The sequence below is a fragment of the Hypanus sabinus genome, chromosome 25, assembly GCF_030144855.1.
Source record: "Hypanus sabinus isolate sHypSab1 chromosome 25, sHypSab1.hap1, whole genome shotgun sequence".
Taxonomy (NCBI): Eukaryota; Metazoa; Chordata; class Chondrichthyes; order Myliobatiformes; family Dasyatidae; genus Hypanus; species Hypanus sabinus.
Genome location: NC_082730.1, coordinates 10,075,813 through 10,100,012, shown reverse-complemented (window position 1 = coordinate 10,100,012; position 24,200 = coordinate 10,075,813). Strand labels below are relative to the sequence as shown.

The following is a 24,200-nucleotide window of genomic DNA, read 5'->3' as shown; positions in this document are numbered from 1 at the left end:
TTATACCTTTTTAATTATTTCCATGAAACCTTGGCTAACTGTGGCAGCCAAATTGGGCCAAAATATACTGGCCCCAAGGTGTCCTATTTAACCAGAATCCACTGCATATAGATTAAATTAAACAAGTAGTGCAAAGAGAGAGCAAAAAAAGTGAGTGAATGTACACGAGTTCATTGTCCATTCTGAAATCTGATGGCGGAGGGGGAAGATGTTCCTGAAAGGTTGCCTGTGGGTCTTCAGGCTGCTGCACCTCCTCAATGATAGTTACCAATGGTGAGGGTGAGGGTCCTTAATGATGGGCGCCACCTTTATATTGCACCCCTTTCAGGGTGCAGAGTTGGCTATGAAAGGGTTAAGGGGAATAAACAGGAACAAAGGTTGACACGGAATAATAAATGCCTTTCAGACCGGAATAAAATTAGCTGGCAGAGGTGTGATTATTTTCACCAGGATAATGGAATCAACCGAACTGTGTCTGTTCAGAAATGGACCTGTTTATTTATAGATAATAAGTATTTCTACTCATACTGTGAACAAGTTCAGCATGTGACTTCAAAAGAATTTAAATTAGGAGCAAACTGCAGCAAGATATCAGGTACTTGGCGTTATATATTATTTAGACCGGATTGCATGATTAAGCATCTTTCATAAATTATCAATTCAATGGACTAATAATTATAGTTGTTCTCAATTTTAATAGGAACCTTTAACGAGACCTTCATCTCAAACTGATCAAAACACACACCAACTCCCAACTGGGTGCTTCCCCGCCCCTCCATTTAGCTTAGGGAAGGTATTTTACTCTAAGATTCCTTGAATTATTCCAGCTAAAGATCAACCTCTAATAGTTTTCAGTGGACCTACAGGAAGGATGTAAATAAGTTGAAAGGGCTCAGAGAAAATTTAAAAGTTGTTGCCCGGACTGGATGCCCTGGGTTATAAGGAAAGATTGAATAGGTTAGGACTTTATTCCTTGGAACGAAAGAGAGCTAGGGGAGATTTGATAGAGGGATACAAAATTATGAGGGGTATAAATGCAAGCAGGCCTTCTCCACTGAGGTTGGGTGGGACTACAACGAGAGGTAATGGGTTAAGGGTGAAAGATGAAATGTTTAAGGGGAACATGAGGGGAAAGTTCTTCACACAGAGGGTCGTGAGAGTGTGGAATGAGCTGCCAGCACAAGTGGTGCATGCAAGCTCAATTTCAATGTTCAAGAGAAGTTTGGATAGATACATGGATGGCAGAGGTATGGAGGAGTACGGTCCTGGTGCAGGTCAGTGGGAGTAGGCAGTTTACAATGTTCATCATAGACTAGTTGGGCTGAATGGCCTGTATCTGTGCTGTACTTTTCTATGACTTTATGACTTAACTGGAGGGTAGCAAACCTATGTTCCTTTGGTGAGATGCAGCTTCTTGAAAAAGGGTAGGAGAAGGAAGGGTTAAAATAGGCAAGTTGGTTTATCATTGCCACATATGCTGAGGTACAGTGAAAAACACTGTTTTTTATGAGTTCTGTAAAGATCATTTCCTCTCATCAATTGTACAGAAAGGTGCTGGTAAAAGCCAGCAATACCACGAAGGATCTCACCCATCCTGCTCATGGACTGTTTGTCCCTCTCCCATCAGGCAGGACCACCAGACTCAAGAACAGTTACCTTCCCCAAACAGTAGGGCTGATCAACACCTCCACCCGCTAACCCACCCCACCACACCCTTAGTCACTGCTACTTTACCATTTCCTGTCAGCGTAACAATTACTTCATTCTTTACACTTGTGCACTCAAAATGACATCAAACAACACAGACAAAATGCTGGAGGAACTCAGGTCAGGCAGCATCCACGGGCAATGAACATACAGTCAATGTTTCAGGCCAAGACCCTTCTTCAGGACTGGAATGGAAGGGGAAGGTGTAGAATAAAGAGGGGTAAGGAGGAGAGCTTGAAGGCAATAGGTGAAGTCAGGTGGGTCGGAAACATAAAGGGCTGGAGAGGAAGGAATCTTATAGGAGAAGAAGTAGACCATGGGAGAAAAAGAGGAAGGGGCACCAGGGGGAGGTGATAGGCAGGTGAGAGGAGTTAAGAGGACAGAGTGGGGAATAGAAGAAGAGGGGAGGGGGAGCAAGAAAAATACTGGAAGGCGAAATCGATGTTCTTGCGATCTGTTTGGAGGCTACTCAGATGGAATACGAGATGTTGCTCCTTCGCCCTAAGTGTGCCTCATCGTGGCACAAGAAGGCTGACAAGTCAGAATGGGAATGGGGATAGGAACTAAAATGGTTGGCCACTGGGAAATTGTGCTTTTGGCTGACGGAGGAGAGGTGTTTGACATTAAACAATCCTGAAACCTGAATCAGTGCACTGAGGTGGAAGGCAAAATAGTAAAAGAATGCAGAGTAAAGTGCTACGGTTAGAGAAAGTGCAGTGCAAACAGACAGTAAGGTGCAAGATGATAATGAGGTAGACTGTGAGGTTAACAGTCCATCAAGGGACCATTCAACAGTGAGTTAGAAGCTGTCCTTGAAGATGGTGGCATTTCAGGTTTTTGCACCCTCTGCCCGTTGGGAGAGGGGAGAAGAGGGGATGTCCATGGCAGGTGGGGTCTCTGATTATACTGGCTGCTTTACTGAGGCAGCGAGACGGCTAGACGGAGTCCATAGGGGAGCCTCTGGTTTTTGTGATGCACTGAGATGTGTCCATAACACTCTGCAGCTTCCTTTGTACTAATGGACTGATCAATAGCCTTCTAAACGGTGTGATAGAGGCTGCCATTGAGCCTGGGGGTATGAGCTTTCAGGATCTTGTATCTTCTATTTGATTGGGGGTGCGGGGGAGAAAGAATTTCAGGGTGGGTGGGGTCTTTGATTATGCTGGCTGCTCGACTGAGGCAGCGAGACGTGTAGACATAGTCCATGATGCAGAGAGTTGTGTGTAGTTTCATGTGCAGAACATTTTCCACACCAAGCTCTGGTGCATCCAGATGGGACGTGCAAAATGGGTGGGTTTTGGATTACATGATTATGTCAGCTGCTTTATGAGGCAGTGAGGAGTAAAGCAGGGAGTCAACTCTGGAGGACAAGGACAGCATCCATGCATCATTCAGTCTCAAACACCCCCCCCCCCCCCCCCGCCTCCAGTTGACCAGCAGGCAATCGAAGCTGGAGCTGGTTTGTTAACGAAGGAGAAGGAACTGGGGGGCAGGCTTGAGGAGGTTAACCACAAGAGTGAATGGGCGTGCAGTGTTATCCAAGCTTGGCCCAGAAAGGCAGGAAGCAGCACAGAGGGCAAGGAGAGTGATCTTCAGCGGAGCATGTCACTGACGGTGAAGTCATCACTTAACAATGAGAACTCAGTGATTTTCAATACGCCTCATTATAAATACTGATGTGATGGAAATATTTGCACAGGGTAAGACTGTGCTAATTGATCAAGGAACAGATCAGCAAACAATTGCAGAACATAGAACACTACAGCACAATACAGGCCCTTTGACCATGATGTTGCCACAACCTTGTAACCTACTCAAAAATCAATCCAAACTTTCCCTCCTACATATCCTTCCATTTTCCTGTCATCCACGTGCCTATCTAAGAGCTTTTTAATTGTTCCTAATGTACTTGCCTCCACCACTCCCGGGCAGTATCCACTACTCTGTGTAGAAAAAAACCTGTCTTTTACCTTCTTCCACCTTTAAATTATGCCCCCTTGTATTAGCCATTTCCGCACAGAAATGGCAAATTTCTCAGTGTTATCATCTCAGAGGAGATGATTCTTGATTACAGGAGGAGGAAACCAGAGGTCCTTGAGCCGGGGTATCAGAGGCAGAGAAGGTCAGCAAATTTAAATTCCTTGGTGTTATCATTTCAGAGGATTTGTCCCGGGTCCATTACGAAGGAAGCATGGCAGCGCCTCTACTCAGTTTGTGAAGATTCAGCATGTCGTCTGAAACTTTGACAAACCTCTGTAGAAGTGAGATTGGTTGCATCATGGCCTGGCATGAAAACACCAATGCCCCGAAGAGAAAATCCTACAAAATGTAGTGGATACGGCCCAGTCCATCACAGGTAAAGGCCTTCCAACTACTGAGCACATCCACACGGAGCACTGTTGCAGGAAAGCAGCATCCATCATCAAGGACACCCATCATCCAGGCCTTGCTGTTGTCTCGCTGCTGCCATCAGGAAGGAGGTACAGGAGCCTCAGGACCAAGACCACCAGGTTCAGGAACAGTTATTACCCCTCAACCATCAGGTTCTTGAACCAGAAGGGATAACATCACTCAACTTCACTCACCCCCAACTCTGAACTGTTCCCAGAACCAATGGACTCACTTTCAAGGACTCCTCATCTCACGTTCTCAATATTTACTGCTCATTTATTTATTATGATTATCATTTTTTTTCTTTTCTTTTTGGATTTGTAGTGTTGTCTTTTGCACATTGATTGTCTGTCCCTCCTGCTGGGGCTGGTTTTTCATTAATTCTGTGAATGTTCTCAAGAAAATGTTGTTTATGGTGACATATAGTGTGTACTTTGATAATAAATTTACTTTGAACTTTGGAAAAGGCCTGGCTCTCCATTAGATCTATGCCTCTCATCTTAATACTCCTCTATCAAGTCAGCTCTCATCTTCCTTCTCTCCAAAGAGAGAAGCCTGAGCTCACTCAACCTTTCCTCATAAATAATGCTCTCTAATCCAGGCAGCGTCCTGGTAAATCTCTGCACCCGCTCTAAAGCTTCCACATCCTTCCCAGAAGGACGAGCAGAACAGAACACAATACTCCCGAGTGTGGTCTAACCAGAGTTTCACAGAGCTGCAACAGTACCTCGCTGCCCTTGAACTCAATTCTCTGACTAGTGAAGGCCAATACATCATATGCCTTCTTAACAACCCTATCAACTTGTGCAGCAACTTCGAGGAATCTTTAGATGCAGACCCCAACCTCCCTCTGTTCCTCCACACTGCTAAGAATCCTGTCGTTAACCCTGCATTCTGCCCTCGAATTCATCCTTCCAAAGTAAAACACTTCGCATTTCTCCATTTTGAATTATAATTGCTGCATTGTACTGAAGGATATTTTCAAAGCTACTTTTATCTTGGATGATGTAATGACAAACCAGTCAAACAAAATTAAAGCAGAAAGTGCTGGGACACACAGGTCAGGCAGCATAATTGGTAGATTGGTTTATTAGTGTCATATGTACCGAGGTACAGTGAAAATATTTATTTTGCATGACATCCATACAAATCATATCAGTACATGTAGTACAAGGGAAAACAACAACAAAATGCAAAATAATGTGTTGGTTACCGAGAAAGTGCAGTACAGGCAGACAATAAGGTGCAAGGGTCATTATGATGATTTAGATTGTGAGGTTAAGAGTCCATCTTACTGCACTAGAGATCCCCGTTCAATAGTCCTGACAGTGGGTTAGAAGCTGTCCTCGAGTCTGGTGGTATGGGCTTTCAGGCTTTTGTATCTTCTGCCTAAAGGAAGAGGGAAATGGCGGAGACAGGACGCCCTAGGCGGGTGAGGTATTTGATTATGTAGTCTGCTTTACCGAGGCAGCGAGACATGTAGATACCGAGTCCATCGAGGGGAGGCTGGTTCCTGTGTTGTGCCGAGCTGTTCTCTGCAGTTTCTAGCGATCTTGAGCAGAGCTGTTGCCATACCAAGCTGTGATGCATCCATGCTTTCTACTGTGTAGCAATAAAAACTGGTGAAGGTTAACGGGGACATGCAGTTTATTTTCCTGAGGAAGTCCAGGCACTGGCGAGTTTTCTCGGCCATGACATCTACTTGATTGGACCAGGACAGGCTACTGGGGATGTTCACTCCTAGGAACATTAAACTTGTAACCCTCTCGACCTCAGCACCATTGACATAAGAAAGGAACATAAACACCACCCCCTTTCCTGAAATCAATAAGCAGCTCCTTTGTTGTGATGACATTGAGGGAAAGGTTAGCATCATGGCACCATTCACTAGCTTCTGTATTTCCTTCCTGTACTCTGAATCATCGTTATTTGAGATGTGGCCCACTATGGTTGTGTCATCTGCGAACTTGTAGGTAAAGTTAGAGCAAAACCTGGCCACAGCTGTGAGTGTATAGGGCAGGAGATCCCAACCTTTTTACGCCATGCACCAATACCATTAAGCAAGGGGTCCGTGGAATCCAGGCTGGGAACCCCTGGGAGTGTTCGGCCACTACACAAAAGTTAAAGACTTGAAACATTACTTTGTTTCTCTCTCCACAGATGCTGACTGACCCTTTGAGCTCTTCCAGCACTGTCTATTTTTAATTCCAGCAACTGAAATTTTGACAAAGCTCTGGATATTGTTCAGTGAGCTGCGGTCATCAGTAACAGAATCAGGGTTGATATCACTGATGCACGCAGTGAAATTTGTCGCTTTGCGGCAGCAGGACAGAGAAACGCCTCTTAAAAGTGCAACCCTACTGAGGGGTGGAAACGGGAGAGGCCAGCCAGCAGGGCTCTGGTGAAGACATACTGGCCAATCCCCTGTACAGTGGATGTGATGGATTTCAGAAACATTGATGAACTCCAGCCATACCAGCGACTCCGTGGATGATGGAAACGGGAGATCATCAGCGGCCTGTGCTCCACTGGGAGCTAACGGCCCAAGAAGTAGTATACAGCAATACATAAAAAATACTATCAATTACAATAACATAAATAAAAATTAAATTAAATTAAGCAGTGCAAACAGAAAGCTCGAACAGTGAGGTAGTGTTGATAGGCTGAGTCCACCCATTTTGAGGATTGATAGATTTTTAAAAAAAGTCTTAAAAGGATGTTGCTTTCTGAAGTACCCGTGGCTGTGCCCGGATTTCAGCTGCAGGAGTTCTAAACGGGAATAGTTGATGATATTCTTCGGAGCTGCATGCAAAGAGTTGCCATGAGGAATTAGGGATCTAGATCTAATTTACAGCACAAATAAAAGTGACAAATCAAAGATCACAGAATAGACAAACTGTTGCCTCATTTAAGTTACAGACTGCTTTCTGTCATTGGCTGTTGATACCGTATACTTTGCAGTCTATTAAAAGGAGCATGTGTCTCTTCTACCAACTCCGTGCTTTCTAAATTTAACGGCGTCTGAGCAACCTATGATTTGCCCCAGTAGCAGGGGCTGGCAAGCTGTTATTTAACTTACCATCAGTGGCAGCCTTTTTTTTAATTTGAGGTTTCAAAATCTGCTCAAGACTGCTTCAACTTATACTTAGCAATTTGAAGGGCATCTCGGTGACCCTGGACTCTCAGCGGGAGATCAAGTTTTATTATTATTTATTTGTAAACAGGATGAGGGCGCCAGCGCCAGCAACTTCTGATCCTTAACTGCCTGCGCGCTGTTTAGAAGCTGATATACTGTAGATTAAAGATTAGTTTAATTTGTCACACATGCATCAAAATGTACAGCGGAATATGTCACTTGAGTCAAAGGCGGTGCAAAGCTGTGCTGGGGGCAGCCTGCAATTGTTGCCACACTTTCATGAGACCGAGACCATAAGTGATAGGAAAAGACTTAGGCCATTTGGCCCATCAAATATGCTCAGCCATTCTATCAAGGCTGATCTATTTTCCTCTCAACCCCATTCTCCTGCTTCCTCCCTGTATCCTTTGACACTGACTAATCAAGAACCCGTCAACTTCTGCTTTAAATAAACCCAGTGACTTGGCCTCCACAGTCATCTGTGGCAACGAATTCCACAGTTTCTCACACTCTGGCTAGAGAAATTCCTCCCCATCTTAGTTCTAAAGGGAATTGCTTTTATTGAGTCTGTGCCCTCTGGTCCTCGAATCACACACAATTGGAAACATCCTCTCCACAACCACATAGGCATTTTGATAATGTAGCTGATGTAACTCTAAGAGCATTTCTTTTACCACAAGATATGTTAATAATGATATGGCAGGTAGTTCTAAACTCCATTTATAAATAGTATTTTTTTAAAAATAGCTTCATTAGTCACATGTACATCAAAATAGACAGCGAAATGCGACATTTGCTTCAAATCAAATCATGAGGATTGTGGTGGGGCAGCATGCAAGTAATGCCACACTTCTGGTGCAAACACAGCTTACCAAACCTTACACTAACCTGGATGTCTTTGGACTGTGGGAGGAAACCCACATGGTCGCGGGAAGAACATACAGGAGGCAGCGGGAATTGAACTGAGTTTGTAGGTGAGGCTGTAACGTGTTGCACTAACTGCTACGCTATTCTTCGAAAATGAAATAGACTGGAGAATTATTAGAGGGTTATGGGACTGGTTGGGTTACAGGGTGTAGTACCTGAGGCAGACCTACATTGAGTTCAACACTGACCGTGATACTGTGGGTGACAAACTGTAATGGGCTCTGCCGTTCCTTTGGGTTCATCAGATGTGTGGAGAGAGGTAGCTTGCTACATGGGAACAGCTTGCTCTCCATATCGTACTGCCCGGACTTGTGTATTTAGACGGCTAGGACACAGCGTCCATGGGTGACTCCGACTGATGGAGGCACCTTCAGATACATGGAAAGGATTGGATGGATGGGTCAAATGCAGGGAAATGGGACTAGATCAATAGACAATAGGTGCAGAAGTAGACCATTCAGTCCCTCGAGTCTGCATGTTGACATGGATGAAATGGCCAAAGGGCCTGTTTTGACACTGTGTGATTTACTATCTACCCCAAATTTCAAATCCCTTCCCTCTTCCACCCCCCACCCATCCCAGCTATCTACAAATGGGCTGTTCTTCCCACAATCTTCATCAGCTGAACAATCAAGGACAAGAAAGCGTGGCCCAGACAAGGTCATCTGAAACAATCCTAGCATTCACATACAAGACGAGAACGGATGTTTCACCACAGTCTATAAGAAACTTGTAAGTTCTCCCCATGACCGCGCAGGTTTCCTCTGGGTGCTCTGGTTTCCTCCCAAGGAATAAGCAGTCAGCCTTTAGGACCAAGAACCTTCATCAGAACCAGAAGTAGCATTCTGTTTTGACTTATATCGATAAAAACACTTTGCTACCTCTCGCCCTTCAACTGGTATGACTGCTGCCAGAGCTTCTTCACTCTTCCAGTGTTGCGAATAGCCACCTCCTCTCCTGACTGCAGGCCAAGCTGTCAATCTCCCTGCACAGCTCACGCCGAGTGACCTCAGATTATAAAAGCAGTTGGAGCCAAGGATGCAGAAGAGAGGAAAAGCTGTTTGACTATGACGAAAAGCACTGGAACAGGGTAACATCTGAGAGGAAGAGATGGGCTTGGGTGCTCACCACTTTAGCTGCTTTGCCTGTAATGAGAGGATTTCAAATCACAAGTCATAAAAATTAATTTGACCTCTGATGTGCCAAATATGTCATTATATGTTTGTGTGTCTGTAGTCAATATAGAACATAGAACTCTGCAGCACAGTACAGGAGCTCTGACACACAAGGTTGTTAGTTACTGTCTGTTACTCTTTTGGTGTTAAGAGCAGCAATGAAGATCCTCCATCTTTGTTCGTCCTTAGCCAGCTTCTCTATCATGGTTCAGGATCCTCACTCTGCCTCGACAGTACGGCACCAAGACGCCTTTTGTCTCCCGTGTTTCCTCCACCCCTCGGGCCCAATTAAGTGCTGCCTCGATAATGGAATTGGCCTCTCTTCTCATCATGCGCTCAATCAATGTCCAATATTTCCTCATGATGATGGTGGCCATGCCCTCTTGGTGACACTGAAGGAGTAGCGCTTTGTTGGAGATCTCCCTTGGCCAGAAAATACAGACGATCACGGTGTGGAATGATGACAGCTTGGCAAGGTCATTCTCCGTCACGTGCCAGCATTCTGACCCACAAGGATGTGCCTATCTTTTAATCTACTCTAAGATCAATCTAACGCTCCCTCTCACAAAGCACTCATTCATTCATCCATAAGCATATCTAAGAGTCTCTTAAACGTCCCTGTTGCACTGTTGTATGTGCTCAGTCTGAGATAAGCAACTGATTTAAATAATGCATGACAAAACTGAAATGAGCAACTTAGAACTGAAGCAAGGTTGCACTATTTTAATTGTTACAGAATAACTGGACCCTGAAGATAAACACTCAACACAGCTTCCATCATTACGGACCCCTGCCATGCAGAACGTGCCCCCTTCTCATTACTACCATCAGGGAGGAGGTACAGGAGCCCGAGGACAGGAACTCAATGCAGACCTGCACCAACCAGGATATGCCCTCTTATCGTAATTACCATCCATGGAGGAGGTACAGGAGCCTGAATACACACATGCAATGATTTAGGAACAGCTGCTTCCCCTCTGCCATCAGATTTCTAAATGGTCCAAGAATCCATGAACACTACCTCATTATCCCTCTTTCATGTTATTTATTTATTTTTAATTGTAACTTCCAGTAACTTTTTATGTCTTGCTCTGTACTGCCCAGGGTACAGGAGCAACACCTCATATTCTGTCTGAGTAGCCTCCAACATGATGGCATGAACATCGATTTCTCTAACTTCTAATTATTTCCTGCTCCCCCACCTCCCCTTTTCCATTTCCAATTCTGGTTCCCGTCTCAGCCCTTCTCTTCTCCTCACCTACCCATCACCTCCTTCAGGTGCCCCTCCTCATTCCCTTTCTCCCACAGCCCACTCGCCTTTCCTGTCAAATCCTTCTTCAACCCTTTACCTCTTCCACCTATCGCCTCCCAGCTTCTTACTTCAACTCCGCTCCCCCTCACCTGGTCTCACATATCCCCTGCTGGATTATGCTCCTTCCCCTCCCTCCACCATCTTATCCTGGATTCCTCCTCCATTCTTTTCAGCCCAGATGAAGGGTCTTGGCCCGAATTATCAACTGTTTATTCCCTTCCATAGATGATGTCTGATTGGCTGAGTTCCTTCAGCATTTTGATTGTTGCTTAAGATTTCCGGCATCTGTAGAATCTCTTTGTGCATTCTGTTTTCTTTTTACTGTCTGGATGTACCTGTGTAGTGAATGACCTGTATGGATGGCATGCAAACAAAAGGTTTTCACTGTATCTTGGTACCACCATCATTATTATGTGCTGTGTTGTATAACGTGGGCTATCTTGCTCTTATCCAGGACCTTTACAGCTCTGGGCAAATTCACAGTAGTGGTTTGCCATGGCCTTCTGCTGGGCGGTGTCTTCACAAGATGGGTGACCCCAACCATTATCAGTACTCTTCAGAGATTGTCTGCCTGGCTCAATGGTCACATAATCAGGACCTGTGATCTGCACCAGCTGCTCATACGACCATCCACCACCTGCCCCCATGGCTTCACGTGACCCTGATCGGGGGCTAAGCAGGTGCTACACCTTGCCCAAGGGTGACCTGCAGACTAGTGGAGAGAAGGAGCACCGTACACCTCCTTTGGTATCTCCACCCCATCCTGGTAATATGACAATAATAAACCAATACTTCTAATATGACTATGATGGAAGCTGATCATCTTTTGAACTTTGTTTCTTGTATGAGCTATACATAATTTATGTTCTTACAGAGTCACAGAAAAGTACAGCACTGAAAGAGGACCTTTGGCCCATCTAGTCTGCTTTCTCAGGAATGTTTCTTATCTATGTGCCTGTGAAGCTGCTGCAAGTAAATCTTTAATTACACCTGTAATAGAAATAAACTCGGCTTTGACTTTACACACTGAACAGTGACATGCAGCTGAAACCTGCCTCTGAAATTTGGTACTCCACCCTCCAGTGGAACGGACCTTCAGAAACTGAACTTGACAGGTGTATATCTCTGCATCAAGCATTCAGTGCGGACAACAAAACCTTCCCGAACATAAAGAGCAAACGTCTCACTTTAGAGGGAGCGGCACAGTGGTTAGCACGCCACTATTAAAGCGCCAGCGTCCAGGTTCAATTCCCACTGCTGCCGGTAAGGAGTTTGTACACTCTCCCCGCGACTGTGATGGTTTCTAGTTTCCTCTCATGTTCTAAAGACGTACAGATTGGGTGCTGCAGGCTCGTTGGGCCGGAAGGGCCTGTATCTCAAAGTAAATTAAGAAACAAATGCAATTTACCTCGGGCCGCACAGGATCCTCTATTCCAACGACCATGATACATGTCAAGTCACAAAGAATCTCATTCTCATTGTCCCAGTCAGGCTCTTTAACGAAGTCTCTGTAGGCCAAGCAGATTGTCCGTAGGCCTTCACAAGCCATTGGCTCGATCACCTTCTTCACCATTTCATCTCGATCCCTTGCCTTGAAAGCCACGACATCCCCACTCTTATTTATTAATTTAGTGCACCTGAAAAATAATGTTTTCATGAAATACAAGTGCTGCCAAGGTCACAAAACCCAAGTTCCTGTTATCCACAGGAAGCCCAGTGCTGCACACATCAATACTGGTCATCAAGTTAGTGAAAGGGTGCATCCACAGCCTCGTGAGGCGGGAAGGGGAACTGAATAAAAAGGATTTAACAATCATTCCATTATTGAAACTAAAATTAAAAGCAGTCGACATTAGGTATGAATGTGGAGAGTTTGCATACGGAACAGCTTACATCAGGAAACCTGGTTTTGGTTTCTACAATTCAAACAACTTCTCAGTATGGGAATAGGCCCATCTTACTCATGATGACAATGCTGCTTTCCTGAGCTGGTTCCATTTCCTGATATTTAGACCATGAGATACAGGAACAGAATTAGGCCATTTGGCCCATCGACTTTGCTCCGCCATTTCATCATGGCTGAGCTACTTCTGCTCCGCTATTTTGTCATATCCCTCTAAACCTGCCCAATCCACGAACCTGCCCAAATGTCTACTAAACCACTTTGACCAGCATCCCTGGGCAGCTTGTTCCATATACCCACCATCCTTTGGGTGGAAGAAGTTGCCCCTTTGACCCCCTTTATATCTTCCCCCTCTCCCTTTAAACCTCTGTCTTCTGTTGTATCTGTCTCATTGGAAGCCATTCCAGGTACCCCCAGTCTTAGTACAAACATCCCGCCCCACATCCCTGTTGAACTGACCCATTTTCAGCTGAAATGCATGTGCTCTACTTTAAGACATTTTGACCTGAGGGGAAGTAAGATACTGGCTGTCCATCAGCTTTGCCTATCTACCCAGCCCCACGACCACAATTCAGTATTTTTTTGGAGTCTGGCTGTCATTAGAAAGTATAGCATTTTCTGCCAGCCCTCATTTCCCTGATACATTTCCCAGTGGCCACCTATTTCAATTCTACTTCCCACTCCCATTCCGACAGGCCAGTCCATGGCCTCCTCTATTGCCACAATGAGGCCACACTCAGACTGGAGGAGCAAAACACCTTATATTCCATTTGGTTAGCCTCCAACCTGATGGCATGAACATTGATTTTCATACTTCTTGTAATTGCCCCCCTCTTCACCATTCCCCATCCCCATTTCCCTCTCTCATCTCATCTCCTTACCTGCCTATCACCTCCCCCTGGTGCTCCTCCCCCTTCCCTTTCTTCCATGGTCTTCTGTCTTCTATCATATCCCCCCCCCCTTCTCCAGCCCTTTATCTCTGTCACCACTCAACTTCCCAGCTCTTTACTTCACCCCTCCTCCTCTCCCAGTACCACCTGCTGCCTGGTACTTTTTCCTCCCCTTCCCGCTCCTTGTTACTCTGACTTGTCACCTTCCTTCCCATTCCTGAAGAAGGGTTTCGGCCCAAAATGTTGACTGTACTCGTTTCCACAGACGCTGCCTGACCTGCTGCAGTCCTCCAGTGTTCTGTGTGTGCTGCTTTGGATTTCCAGCATCTGCAGATCTTCTCATGTTTGTGACATTTCTTTGTTGTTTTATTAAACTTATTTATTTATCATACAAATGAAGCCAAAAAATGAGTCAATGCAAGAATTCTGAAGTCATTATCTCCGGAAGAAACTAATCCTCCACTGGGAGAAAAGTTGGAAAAATCTCCTTTCACGGAAATATATCCAAACATTGGATGTCAAAACTGAGCACTACAAATCATTTCTGCATTGAGAAAAGATTCAGGCCACTCATAGTAAAATCCAACATCAAAGTTCAAAATCCAGAAGAAAATCATTTCTCACCATTTTCACGTTCCCATAGTGTCTATGAGGGAATGGAACAGGTAAGATACTGAAAGATACCAATGTAATGGGGACAGATGGGATTAGTTCAGATTGGAGACAGGGTTGGTGGAGACAAGAGGGGCTGAAAGGCTTGTTTCTCCTTCTCTCTTCCCCTCCCTGTCCTCTTGACCTGCCCATCATCTCCTTCCTTTTCTCCATGGTCCAAAGTCCATCCTATCAGATTCCTCCTTCTCCAATCCTTTACTTTTTTTTTAAACCTATCACCTCTCAGCTTCTTACTTCATTCTCCTTCCCCAACCCACACAACTTCCCCCTCACCTGCCAGCTTGTACTCCTTCCCCTCCCCCTCCTTTTCTTATTCGGGCTTCTTCCCGCTTTCCTTTCCAGTCCTGATGAAGGGTCTCAGCCTGAAACGTTGACTGTTTATTCCGCTTCATAGATGCTGCCTGACCTGCCGAGTTCCTTCAGTGTTTTGTATGTGTTGCTCTGGATTTCCTGCATCTACAGAATCTCTGGTGTGTCTGGAGCTCATTTCTGTGTTGTACAGCTCTGAGTGGTTTGTTAGGTTGCCTCAGTGGAATTAAAGATTCAATCACATTGTCTGGAGTTACAGTGACCAGACTTGATAAGGCAGGCACTTCTCCTACCCTGAAAAGCCTTTGTGAACCAGAATGGTGTTCTACAACCATTCAATAGGGAGCCACAGTAGAATAGTGTGGAGCTATTATAGGTCAGGGCACCAGAGTTCGGAGTTCAATTCCGACACTGCCCATAAGGAGTTTGTCTGTTCTCCCTGTGACCATGTGGGTTTCCTCTGGGTGCTCCCACAGTCCCAAGATGGACCAGTTAATTGATCATAGTAAATTATTCTGTGGTTAGCCTAGGGTTAAATCGATGAGTTGCTGGGTGGCACAGCAAGGACCTATTCTGCACTGTATCTCTAAATAAAAAAAAATTAAATAAAAATAGCCCTCTAGGCATCATTACTCGTGGCTAGGGTTTTGTTCAAATGTCAGGTGATTAAGATATAAAGAAGCAAGAATGTACCTCCCTGGTTTTATAAGGCGTTGGTCAGAAGACTGGATGGTTTTGGGCCTTGTATCTGAAGAAGAATGTGGTCCTGGAGAGGGTCCAGAGGAGACTCACAAGAACATTTGCAGGAGTAAAAGGGTTAATGTATGAGGAGGGCCAGACTAGCATCATGGGCCGAAGGGCCTGTAGCATGCTGCAGTACTGTTTTATGTTCTCTAAGTCTTCAAGGTTTTTATCTTTACCAAAGGAGGGCAGAAAATTAGGTACGGCCTGTTATAAAGTGCAGCAAATGGTTGGCAGGTTGGGAAACATCTGAACCTCATGCACACTATGTTTTGTAGATTTGCGGAAGTTGAATTACTTTCAATACTGTGGGTGAACTGCATTTCGTGATTGTATCATGTGAGTTTAAATAAAAGGGAAATTGATTGCCTTTAGAAGAATGGAGTGAGGGGGATCTCACTGAACCCAAATGAAAAGGGCCAGTTAGTGTACATGGAAAAGATGCTTCCAATAGTGGTGGTGGTGGTGGGGGGGGGAGTCTAGGACCAGAGGGCACGGACTCGGAAAAGATGGACATCTATTTAGAACAGAGATGAGGAGGAATTTCTTTAGCCAGAGGGTGGTGAAACTGTAAAATTTCTTGCCAGAGATGGTTGTGGGCTTAAGGGTCTATGGGTTTCCTTCAGGTGCTCCAGTTTCCTCCCACAGTCCAAAGACCTACCAGTTGGTGGGTCAATTGCTGATTGCTAATTGTCCTGTGATTAGGCTCAGATTAAATTGGGGGGGGGGGGGGTGGAACAGCATGGCTCAAAGGGCACTGTATCACAATCAAATCAATAAAACAACTAATAGCTCTGTTTACAGCGTGCCCCTCATAACTTTGACTTTGTGACAATCGAAACGGGACTTTCCTCTTTGGGTTCTTGGGACCAGAGTACTGACCACGCAGAGTCTGAAGGAACATCTCACTGGCGAGATTTTACTCATTATTGTCATTAACAAAATCTACCCGGCCACCCAAAAGGAAAACCGTGCTCACTTGCGTAGGATGATCTCGGATGCACCCTTGCTGTACATGCGGAAACTTCCATCCGCGTTCTTGAGCACCGTGCTCATCGACTTGCGTGCAGAGTTGAAGGTGTACACCTTATAGAGCTTTTCTTCTGGAATTTCATTGCGTACGGCTTGATAATCCTGTTTCAGGTCCAGCACAAAGCCAAGCAAAGCACATTCAGTCTTGTTCCCCACATGGCGAGGGAGACCTCCTTCCTTCTCGGGGGACTGTGGAGACCAGCAAAACGGGAGAGAAAATATCAATAAAAATAAACTCCACCAACATTTGAACTAGTGGCTGTTATTCCCCACATTAATACTTCGACTGAAGGCCACACAAATTCTGTATTTATCCATGGATATTCACTGGAAGAACAATAATTGATTACCTTCCACTTCAAACAAAGTTATCATTTCAAGACGGATGACGTCAGGACCCATTTTGCAGTATTTACAGAGTAGTGAAAAAGTTAGAAATTACACTGAAGGGCACTGCTTTTGTTCACAGAACTTGTTAATACAGTTTATTAGTCAGACAGACAATATGTCGAACCTTGAAGATATTAACATACACACAGGTGTAGGGGTGGGGGGGGGAGGGTGTGTGTGTGTGTGTGTGTGTGTGTTGAATTGAATGATCTTTATTGTCATTATACACAGTTACAATGAAACTCTCTTTGGCTTCCTCTCAGGCAATTAAATAAAGCAGTAGATAAAAACAAGACAGTAATAGAAAAATAGTATTAAATAGATAAGTAGCAGAAAATAAGTTGCAGCAGCACCAGAATGTCAGTGATGCACAAAGTGCCGTTAGTGCAAGTATTTGAGTCCTTGTGTGTGCTCACAGTTTCAGTCATTGTTCTGTGGGAGTGGTGTGATGGAGACCACAGCTCTGGGGTAGAAGCTGTTCCTCAGTCTATTTATTCTGGCTTTTAGTGTCCTGAACCTTTCGCTGGACGGCAGCGGGTCAGACAGGGAGTGGCCGGGGTGTGTGGAGTCTCTGGTTATGCTGATTGCTTTCCTCCTGAGTCTGCTGGAATAGATGGTGTCCGGTCCTGGGAGCTCCATCCTGACAATTCCCTGGGCCACCTTCACCACGTGATGCAGGTCTTGTCGCTCAGCGGCTGTGCAGCTGGCACACCACACTGTGGTGCTGTTGGTCAGGATGGTTTCAGTTGTGCTTCTGTAGAAGTTAAGCAACAGCTTTTGTGGGAGTTTGGCCCGTTTCAGCTTTCTGAGGAAGAGGAGTCTTTGTTTTGCCTTTTCTACAAGCAGCGAGGTGTTGGTGGCCCACGTCAGCGAGGCGTTGGCGGTCCACGTCAGCGAGGTGTTGGCGGTCCACGTCAGCGAGGTGTTGGCGGTCCACGTCAGCGAGGTGTTGGTGGTCCATGTCAGCTATTTTGACAACATAACTCCAAGGAACTTTAGGTTTTCCACTACCCCTCCATGTTTATGGAGAGGGGTGTGTACTCTGTCCTTTGATCTCCTGAAGTCAATGATCATTTGTTTTAGAAGTGTTAAGGACCAGGTCATTGTCCTTACACCACTCTGTCAGATGATCCACTTTGAGCCTGTAGGCTGTTTCATCCTCGTCCGAGATCAGGCCAATCACTGTGGTATCGTCCACAAGTTTAATTATGGAGTTGGAGGTGGGGTGCAGTCATGTGTGAAGAGTGTGTAGAGCATAGGGCTGCCTGTTTTTAAGATGAGGGTGGTGGAGTTGTGCTTACCAACTCTGACTTGCTGTGGTCGGTCTGTGAGGAAGTCCATGACCCATGAGCACAGGGAGGAGCCAAGGCCAAGAGTGTTCAGTTTGCTGACCAGTTTATGGGGGATGACTGTGTTAAATGCAGAACTGAAGTCCACAAATAACACCCTCACATAAGTGTTCGGTTCCTCTAAATGAGTCAGAGCAATATGGAGGGCAATATATATATATCTGTGCAAAAGTCTTACTCACATATATACAGTACCTTTAAAAATATTCACCCCCCCCCCTTAGAAGTTTTCATGTTTTATTGTTTCACAACATTTAATCAGTGGATTTAATTTTGCTTTTTTTTTTGACACTGATCAACGGAAAAATACTACTTTGTGTCAAAGTGAAAACAGATCTCTAAAAGTGATATAAATTAATTACAAATATAAAGCACAAAATAATTGACTGCATAATTACTCACCTCCTTCAAGTCAGTATTTAGTAGATGCACCTTTGGCAACAATTACAGCTTTGAGTCTGTTTGGATAGGCCTCTATCAGCCTTGCACTTCTGACACTGCAATTTTCCCCCATTTCTCCTTACAAAACTGCTCGAGCTCCGTCAGATTGCATGGGAATTGTGAGTGAATAGCCCTTTTCAAATCCAGCCACAAATTCTCAATTAGATTGAGTTCTGGACTCTGACTTGGCTACTCCAGGACATTAAATTTGTTGTTTTTAAGCCATTCCCGTGAAGATTTGGCTTTATGCTTGGGGTCATTATCTTGCTGAAAAACAAGTCTTCTCCCGAACTGCAGTTTCTTACAGACTGCATTAGGTTTTCCTCCAGGATTTCCCTGTATTTTGCTGCATTCATTTTACCCTCTACCTTCACAATCCTTCCAGGGCCTACTACAGTGAAGCATCCCCACAGCATGATGCAGCCACCACCACGCTTCATGGTAGGGATGGTGTGTTTTGATGATGTGCTGTGTTTGGCTTATGCCAACATAGCATTTAGTCTGATGACCAAAAAGCTCATTTTCGGTTCCATTGGACTGCAGAACCTTCTTCCAGCTGATATCAGTCTCCCACATACCTTCTGGCAAACTCTAGCCAAGATTTCACAAGAGCTTTTTATCAACAGTGGCTTTCTCTTTGCCACTCTCCCATAAAGCTGCGACTGGTGAAGCTCCCGGGCAACAGCTGTACGTGCAGTCTCTTCCATCTCAGACACTGAAGCTTGTAACTCCTCCAGAGTTGTCATAGGTCTCTTGGTGGGCTCTGTAACTTGTCCTCTTCTTGCACAGTCACTCAGTTTTTGAGGACAGTCTGCTCTAGACAGATTTACAGCTGTTTACAAATGGATTTTTTTTTCCATTTCTTGATGATTGACTTAACTGTACTCCAAGGGATATTCAGTGACTTGGAAGGTTTCTTGTATCCATCTCCTGACTTGTGCTTTTCAGTAACCTTTTTCGTGGTGTTGCTTGGATTGTTCTTTTGTCTTCATGGTGTAGTTTTCACCAGGATACTGACTCACCAGCAGCTGGACCTTCCAGATACAGGTGTATTCTTACTACAATCAATGAAACATCTTGACTGCACACAGGTCTCCAAAAACAGATCTCCATTTAACTAATTATATGGCTTCTAAAACCAATTGGATGCACCAGTAAAGATTTGGCATGTCATATTAAAGGGGGTTAATACTTATGCAATCAATCAATTTGTGTTTTATATTTGTAATTCAGTTATATCACTTTGTAGAGATCTGTTTTCACTTTAACACAAAACAGTTCTTTTCTGTTAAACAGTGTCGATAAAGCCAAATTATACCTACTGCTACTCAATGTTATAAAACAATGAAACATGAAAACCTCCAACAGGCATGAATACTTTTTATAGGCAATGTAGCTAGGGTGCCTAAGACTTTTGCACAGGACTGTAATTTGTCAATGTGGAGCAGATGTCGAATTTGTAAATCCAGTGGAAGCAAGTAATCTTGGGAATGGTGAGGGTGGAGCAGTATGGGAGGTGTGTGGGACAGATAGCAGTGAAGGAGTGCCAGGGTGGATGCAGCCCTGAGACACCAGGCGAGGTCATTTGATTCCAAACAATTGGTTTATGGTTCATTACAGAATGTCTCTCTGGCGCTTCTTGCTCCCTCCCTTCTCCCAACCATGTTTCCTCTCTCCCAGCCCCCTTCCCACTCTCAGCTCTCCACAGACACCCATATCAGAATCAGGTTTATCATCATTCAGAGATGTTGCGAAATACGTTTTCTTTTTGCGGTCGCAGTTCAGTGCACTGCAAAAAATTACTGCAGTACCATGCAAAAGCCTTCGACACCCTACCACTATACAGGTGCCTAAGACTTCTGCACAGTTGTGTACGTATATATGTAAAAGAGATTTTAAAAATAGTGACGTAGTGTTCATGGGGTCATCGTCCATTCAGAAATCTGATGGCGGAGGGAAGAAACAAGGATGCAAGCTTAGAAACGCTGAATGTCAAACCCCGTTCAAACAAGCAAACCACTTGACTATTCCTGAAAAATGTCAGGAGTCCTTCCACTGATAAAGGATGATCCCAGTGACCAGCTTACCAGTATTTTGGTGGTGTAAGCGGAGTTAATAGCAATCCCATTGACAATCCGCTCTAAAACCTTCGGTAGGATTGCGTCCGGGGCAGGGATTTGCCGGTAGTGAGTTTCCCCAATGTATGACTGTACCACCGTCATTCGGTTCATGGTGAGGGTGCCAGTCTTATCTGAACAGATCGCGGTGGCGTTGCCCATTGTTTCACAGGCATCCAAGTGTCTGACCAAATTATTGTCTTTCATCATTTTCTGTCAAAAAATGGGATCACACAATCAGTGGATTTATTCAGAATTAAAATCGGGTTTATTATCACAATGCACCTCCTGAAATCTGCCGTTTTGCTGTAGCAGGACAGAGCAAGGCACAAAAAAAATTACTGATCAGTTACAATAAATAAATAGAACATAGAAAGCAGTCACCATCATCATTATGTGCCCTGTCATATGACGTGGGTGATCATGGTATTTTGTCCGTGATTTTCCTTGGCAAAAATTTCAACAGAAGTGGTTTGCCATTGCCTTCTTCTGGGCAGTGTCTTTACAAGATTGGTGACCCCAGCCGTTATCAATACTCTTCAGAGATTGTCTGCCTGGTGTCAGTGGTCGCATAACCAGGAATTGTGATATGCACCAGCTGCTCAAACGACCATCCACAACCTGCTCCCCTGTCTTTATGTGACTCTGATCGGGGGCTAAGCAGGTGCTGCACCTTGTCCAAGGGTGACTTGCAGGCTAGCGGAGGGAAGGAGCACCTTACACCTCCTTTGGTAGAGATGCATCTCTACCTACCACCTGAGTAGCACAGTACAGGCCTTTAAAAAGATGTTTCCCACTTACCCCCCCCCCCCCCCCCGACTCCCCACCATGGCAGGGACCACCAAGAATCTTTCACGGTAAGAGTCAAGACATGAAAAGGTAAGAGTTAAAAGTGAGCAAGAGTTAAAAATAAGTAAGCCTGGTAAAAGCCAAAACCACTTTTATACCAAGTATAAACACAGAGATTCTGTGGATGCTGGAAATTTCGGGTAACACAACAAAATGGTGCAGGAACTGAGCAGGTTAGGCAGCATCTATTGGAGGTGGGGAACAGTCGATGTTTCAGGCTGAGACACTTCATCAGGTCCCTTAGTCCCGATGAAGGGTGTCGGCCTGAAACTTCGACTGATAATTCCACTCCACAGATGCTGCTTGACATGCTGGTTTCGTCCAGCATTTTGTGTTGTCTTGCTCTTTATACTGAGCAGCACAACATTGTCATAAATCTCCCTTTAACAAGCGAATGTTTAATAGCCAGGGCACAGGGATATTTCACGTATCTGAACCAAGACTCTCACTTTTTGCGATCACATTCCACTTTATTAGATATACTGGTGCACCAGCTCGTTAATGCAAATATCTAATCAGCTGATCATGTGGAGACAACTCTAGGCATAAAAGCATGCAGACATGGTCAAGAGCGTCAGATGTTGTTCAGACCAAACATTGGAATGGGGGAGAAATGTGATCGATGTGACTTTCTACTGTGGAATGATTGTTGGTGCCTGACGGGGTGGTTTGAATATCTCAGAAACTGCTGATCTCCCGGGATCTTCTCTAAGAGTTTGAGGAGAATGGGGTGAAAAACAAAAAAAAATCCAGTGATATTTGGATGAAAATGCCTTATTAGTGAGAGAGGTCAGAGGAGAATGGCAAGATGCGTTCAAGCTGACAGGAAGCCAACAGTAACTCAAAATAATCACACGTTAAACAGTGGCATGCAAAAGAGCATCTCTGCATGCACAAAACATCGAAATTGAAGTGGATGGGCTACAACAGCAAAAGAAGACACTGGGTTCCATTCTCGTACCGAATAAAGTGGACACTGAGTGCAAACTCAAACAAAAGCAACAGCAGAAATTTTCTGTGCAAGGCTCGCATTTTCGGACAAGTTTATCCGATTTAAAAAGTGTCAAAGTTACTACCTACTACTGCATATTTCATGCAGTTTGCCTCCCATTTCTCTTAAACAGAGTCTGGACATCGTCTTTTCTTGGATTCGTCAATGCAACAGATCTCACCTTTACAGAGTAGGCCAAAGAGATGGTGACGGCCAGGGGGAGACCCTCCGGTACGGCCACCACCAACACAGTGACTCCAATGATGAAAAACTTCATAAAGTATTGGATGTAGATTGGGGTACATTCTGCCAGCCATGGTTTGCCTTGAACCCCAAAAGTGTCAATGACAAAATACAAGACGAGGATGATGACTGTGATTGCCGACATGAGCAGACCTGGAAGAAGAGACATTCTCAACTGAGCTTCTGCAAGAAGATTGTGGTTATACAACAAATGTCCAATGCAATCGCCAGAACAAAGCTAAACGGACAAGTCAGACAGGAATTATTATTGCTTTGCCACACTGTATAGAAATTCCATTGTTCAGATACCGTAAGTCCACACTGTGGGAAGGATGTGGTTGTTTTCAAAGAGAGTGCAGAGGAGATTCACCAGGATATTTCCTGGATCAGAGGACTTAAGTTATAGGGAAGAGGCTGGGTTTCTTTTCCCTGGATCAAAGGTCATTGAGAAGAACCCAATTGTCTGCGATAGGGTAGATCAGAGGCCCGCCATTTGTGATAGATCACAAGGCAAAGGAGCAGAAGTAGGCCATTTGGCCCATCGAGTCTGCTCTGCCACTGCACCATGAGCTAAACTATTCTCCCGTCTAGTTCCAATTTCCAACTTTTTTCCCATATCCCTTGATACACTAATTAGATACAATCTCCTCCTTAAAATCCCTCAATGATTGGGCCTCCACAGCTGTATGTGGCAACAAATTCCATAAATCCATGGCCCTCTGGCTAAAAAAATTTCTCCTCATCTCTGTTTTAAATGGGTACCCTCTAATTCTAAGACTCTGACCTCTTGCCCTGGATTCACCCACCAAGGTAAACAGCCTTTCCACATCTACTCTGTCCAACCCTTTCAACATTCGGTAGATCAGAAGCCTGATGTCTGTGATAGGGTAGATCAGAGGCCCGATGTCTGTGATAGGGTAGATCAGAAGCCTGATGTCTGTGATAGGGTAGATCAGAGGCCCGATGTCTGTGATAGGGTAGATCAGAGGCCCGATGTCTGTGATAGGGTAGATCAGAGGCCCGATGTCTGTGATAGGGTAGGTCAGAGGCCCGATGTCTGTGATAGGGTAGGTCAGAGGCCCGATGTCTGTGATAGGGTAGGTCAGAGGCCCGATGTCTGTGATAGGGTAGGTCAGAGGCCCGATGTCTGTGATAGGGTAGATCAGAGGCCCGATGTCTGTGATAGGGTAGGTCAGAGGCCCGATGTCTGTGATAGGGTAGGTCAGAGGCCCGATGTCTGTGATAGGGTAGATCAGAGGCCCGATGTCTGTGATAGGGTAGGTCAGAGGCCCGATGTCTGTGATAGGGTAGGTCAGAGGCCCGATGTCTGTGATAGGGTAGGTCAGAGGCCCGATGTCTGTGATAGGGTAGGTCAGAGGCCCGATGTCTGTGATAGGGTAGGTCAGAGGCCCGATGTCTGTGATAGGGTAGGTCAGAGGCCCGATGTCTGTGATAGGGTAGGTCAGAGGCCCGATGTCTGTGATAGGGTAGGTCAGAGGCCCGATGTCTGTGATAGGGTAGGTCAGAGGCCCGATGTCTGTGATAGGGTAGGTCAGAGGCCCGATGTCTGTGATAGGGTAGGTCAGAGGCCCGATGTCTGTGATAGGGTAGGTCAGAGGCCCGAT

At 45.0% G+C, this 24,200-nt stretch overlaps 1 protein-coding gene across 9 annotated transcripts in view; it reads right to left on the bottom strand.

The window, feature by feature from the left end:
- LOC132380994 (plasma membrane calcium-transporting ATPase 1-like) overlaps window positions 1-24,200 on the bottom strand; it is a 344,539-nt gene that overhangs the window by 66,949 nt on the left and 253,390 nt on the right. For all 9 annotated transcript variants that reach the window (XM_059950036.1, XM_059950039.1, XM_059950041.1 and 6 more), the window contains 4 exons: window positions 22,514-22,728; window positions 20,463-20,705; window positions 16,143-16,384; window positions 12,057-12,285 (listed from right to left, as the gene is read on the bottom strand). In XM_059950036.1, the coding sequence (XP_059806019.1) occupies window positions 12,057-12,285; window positions 16,143-16,384; window positions 20,463-20,705; window positions 22,514-22,728 (929 nt within the window). The remainder of the gene's footprint in view (window positions 1-12,056; window positions 12,286-16,142; window positions 16,385-20,462; window positions 20,706-22,513; window positions 22,729-24,200) is intronic.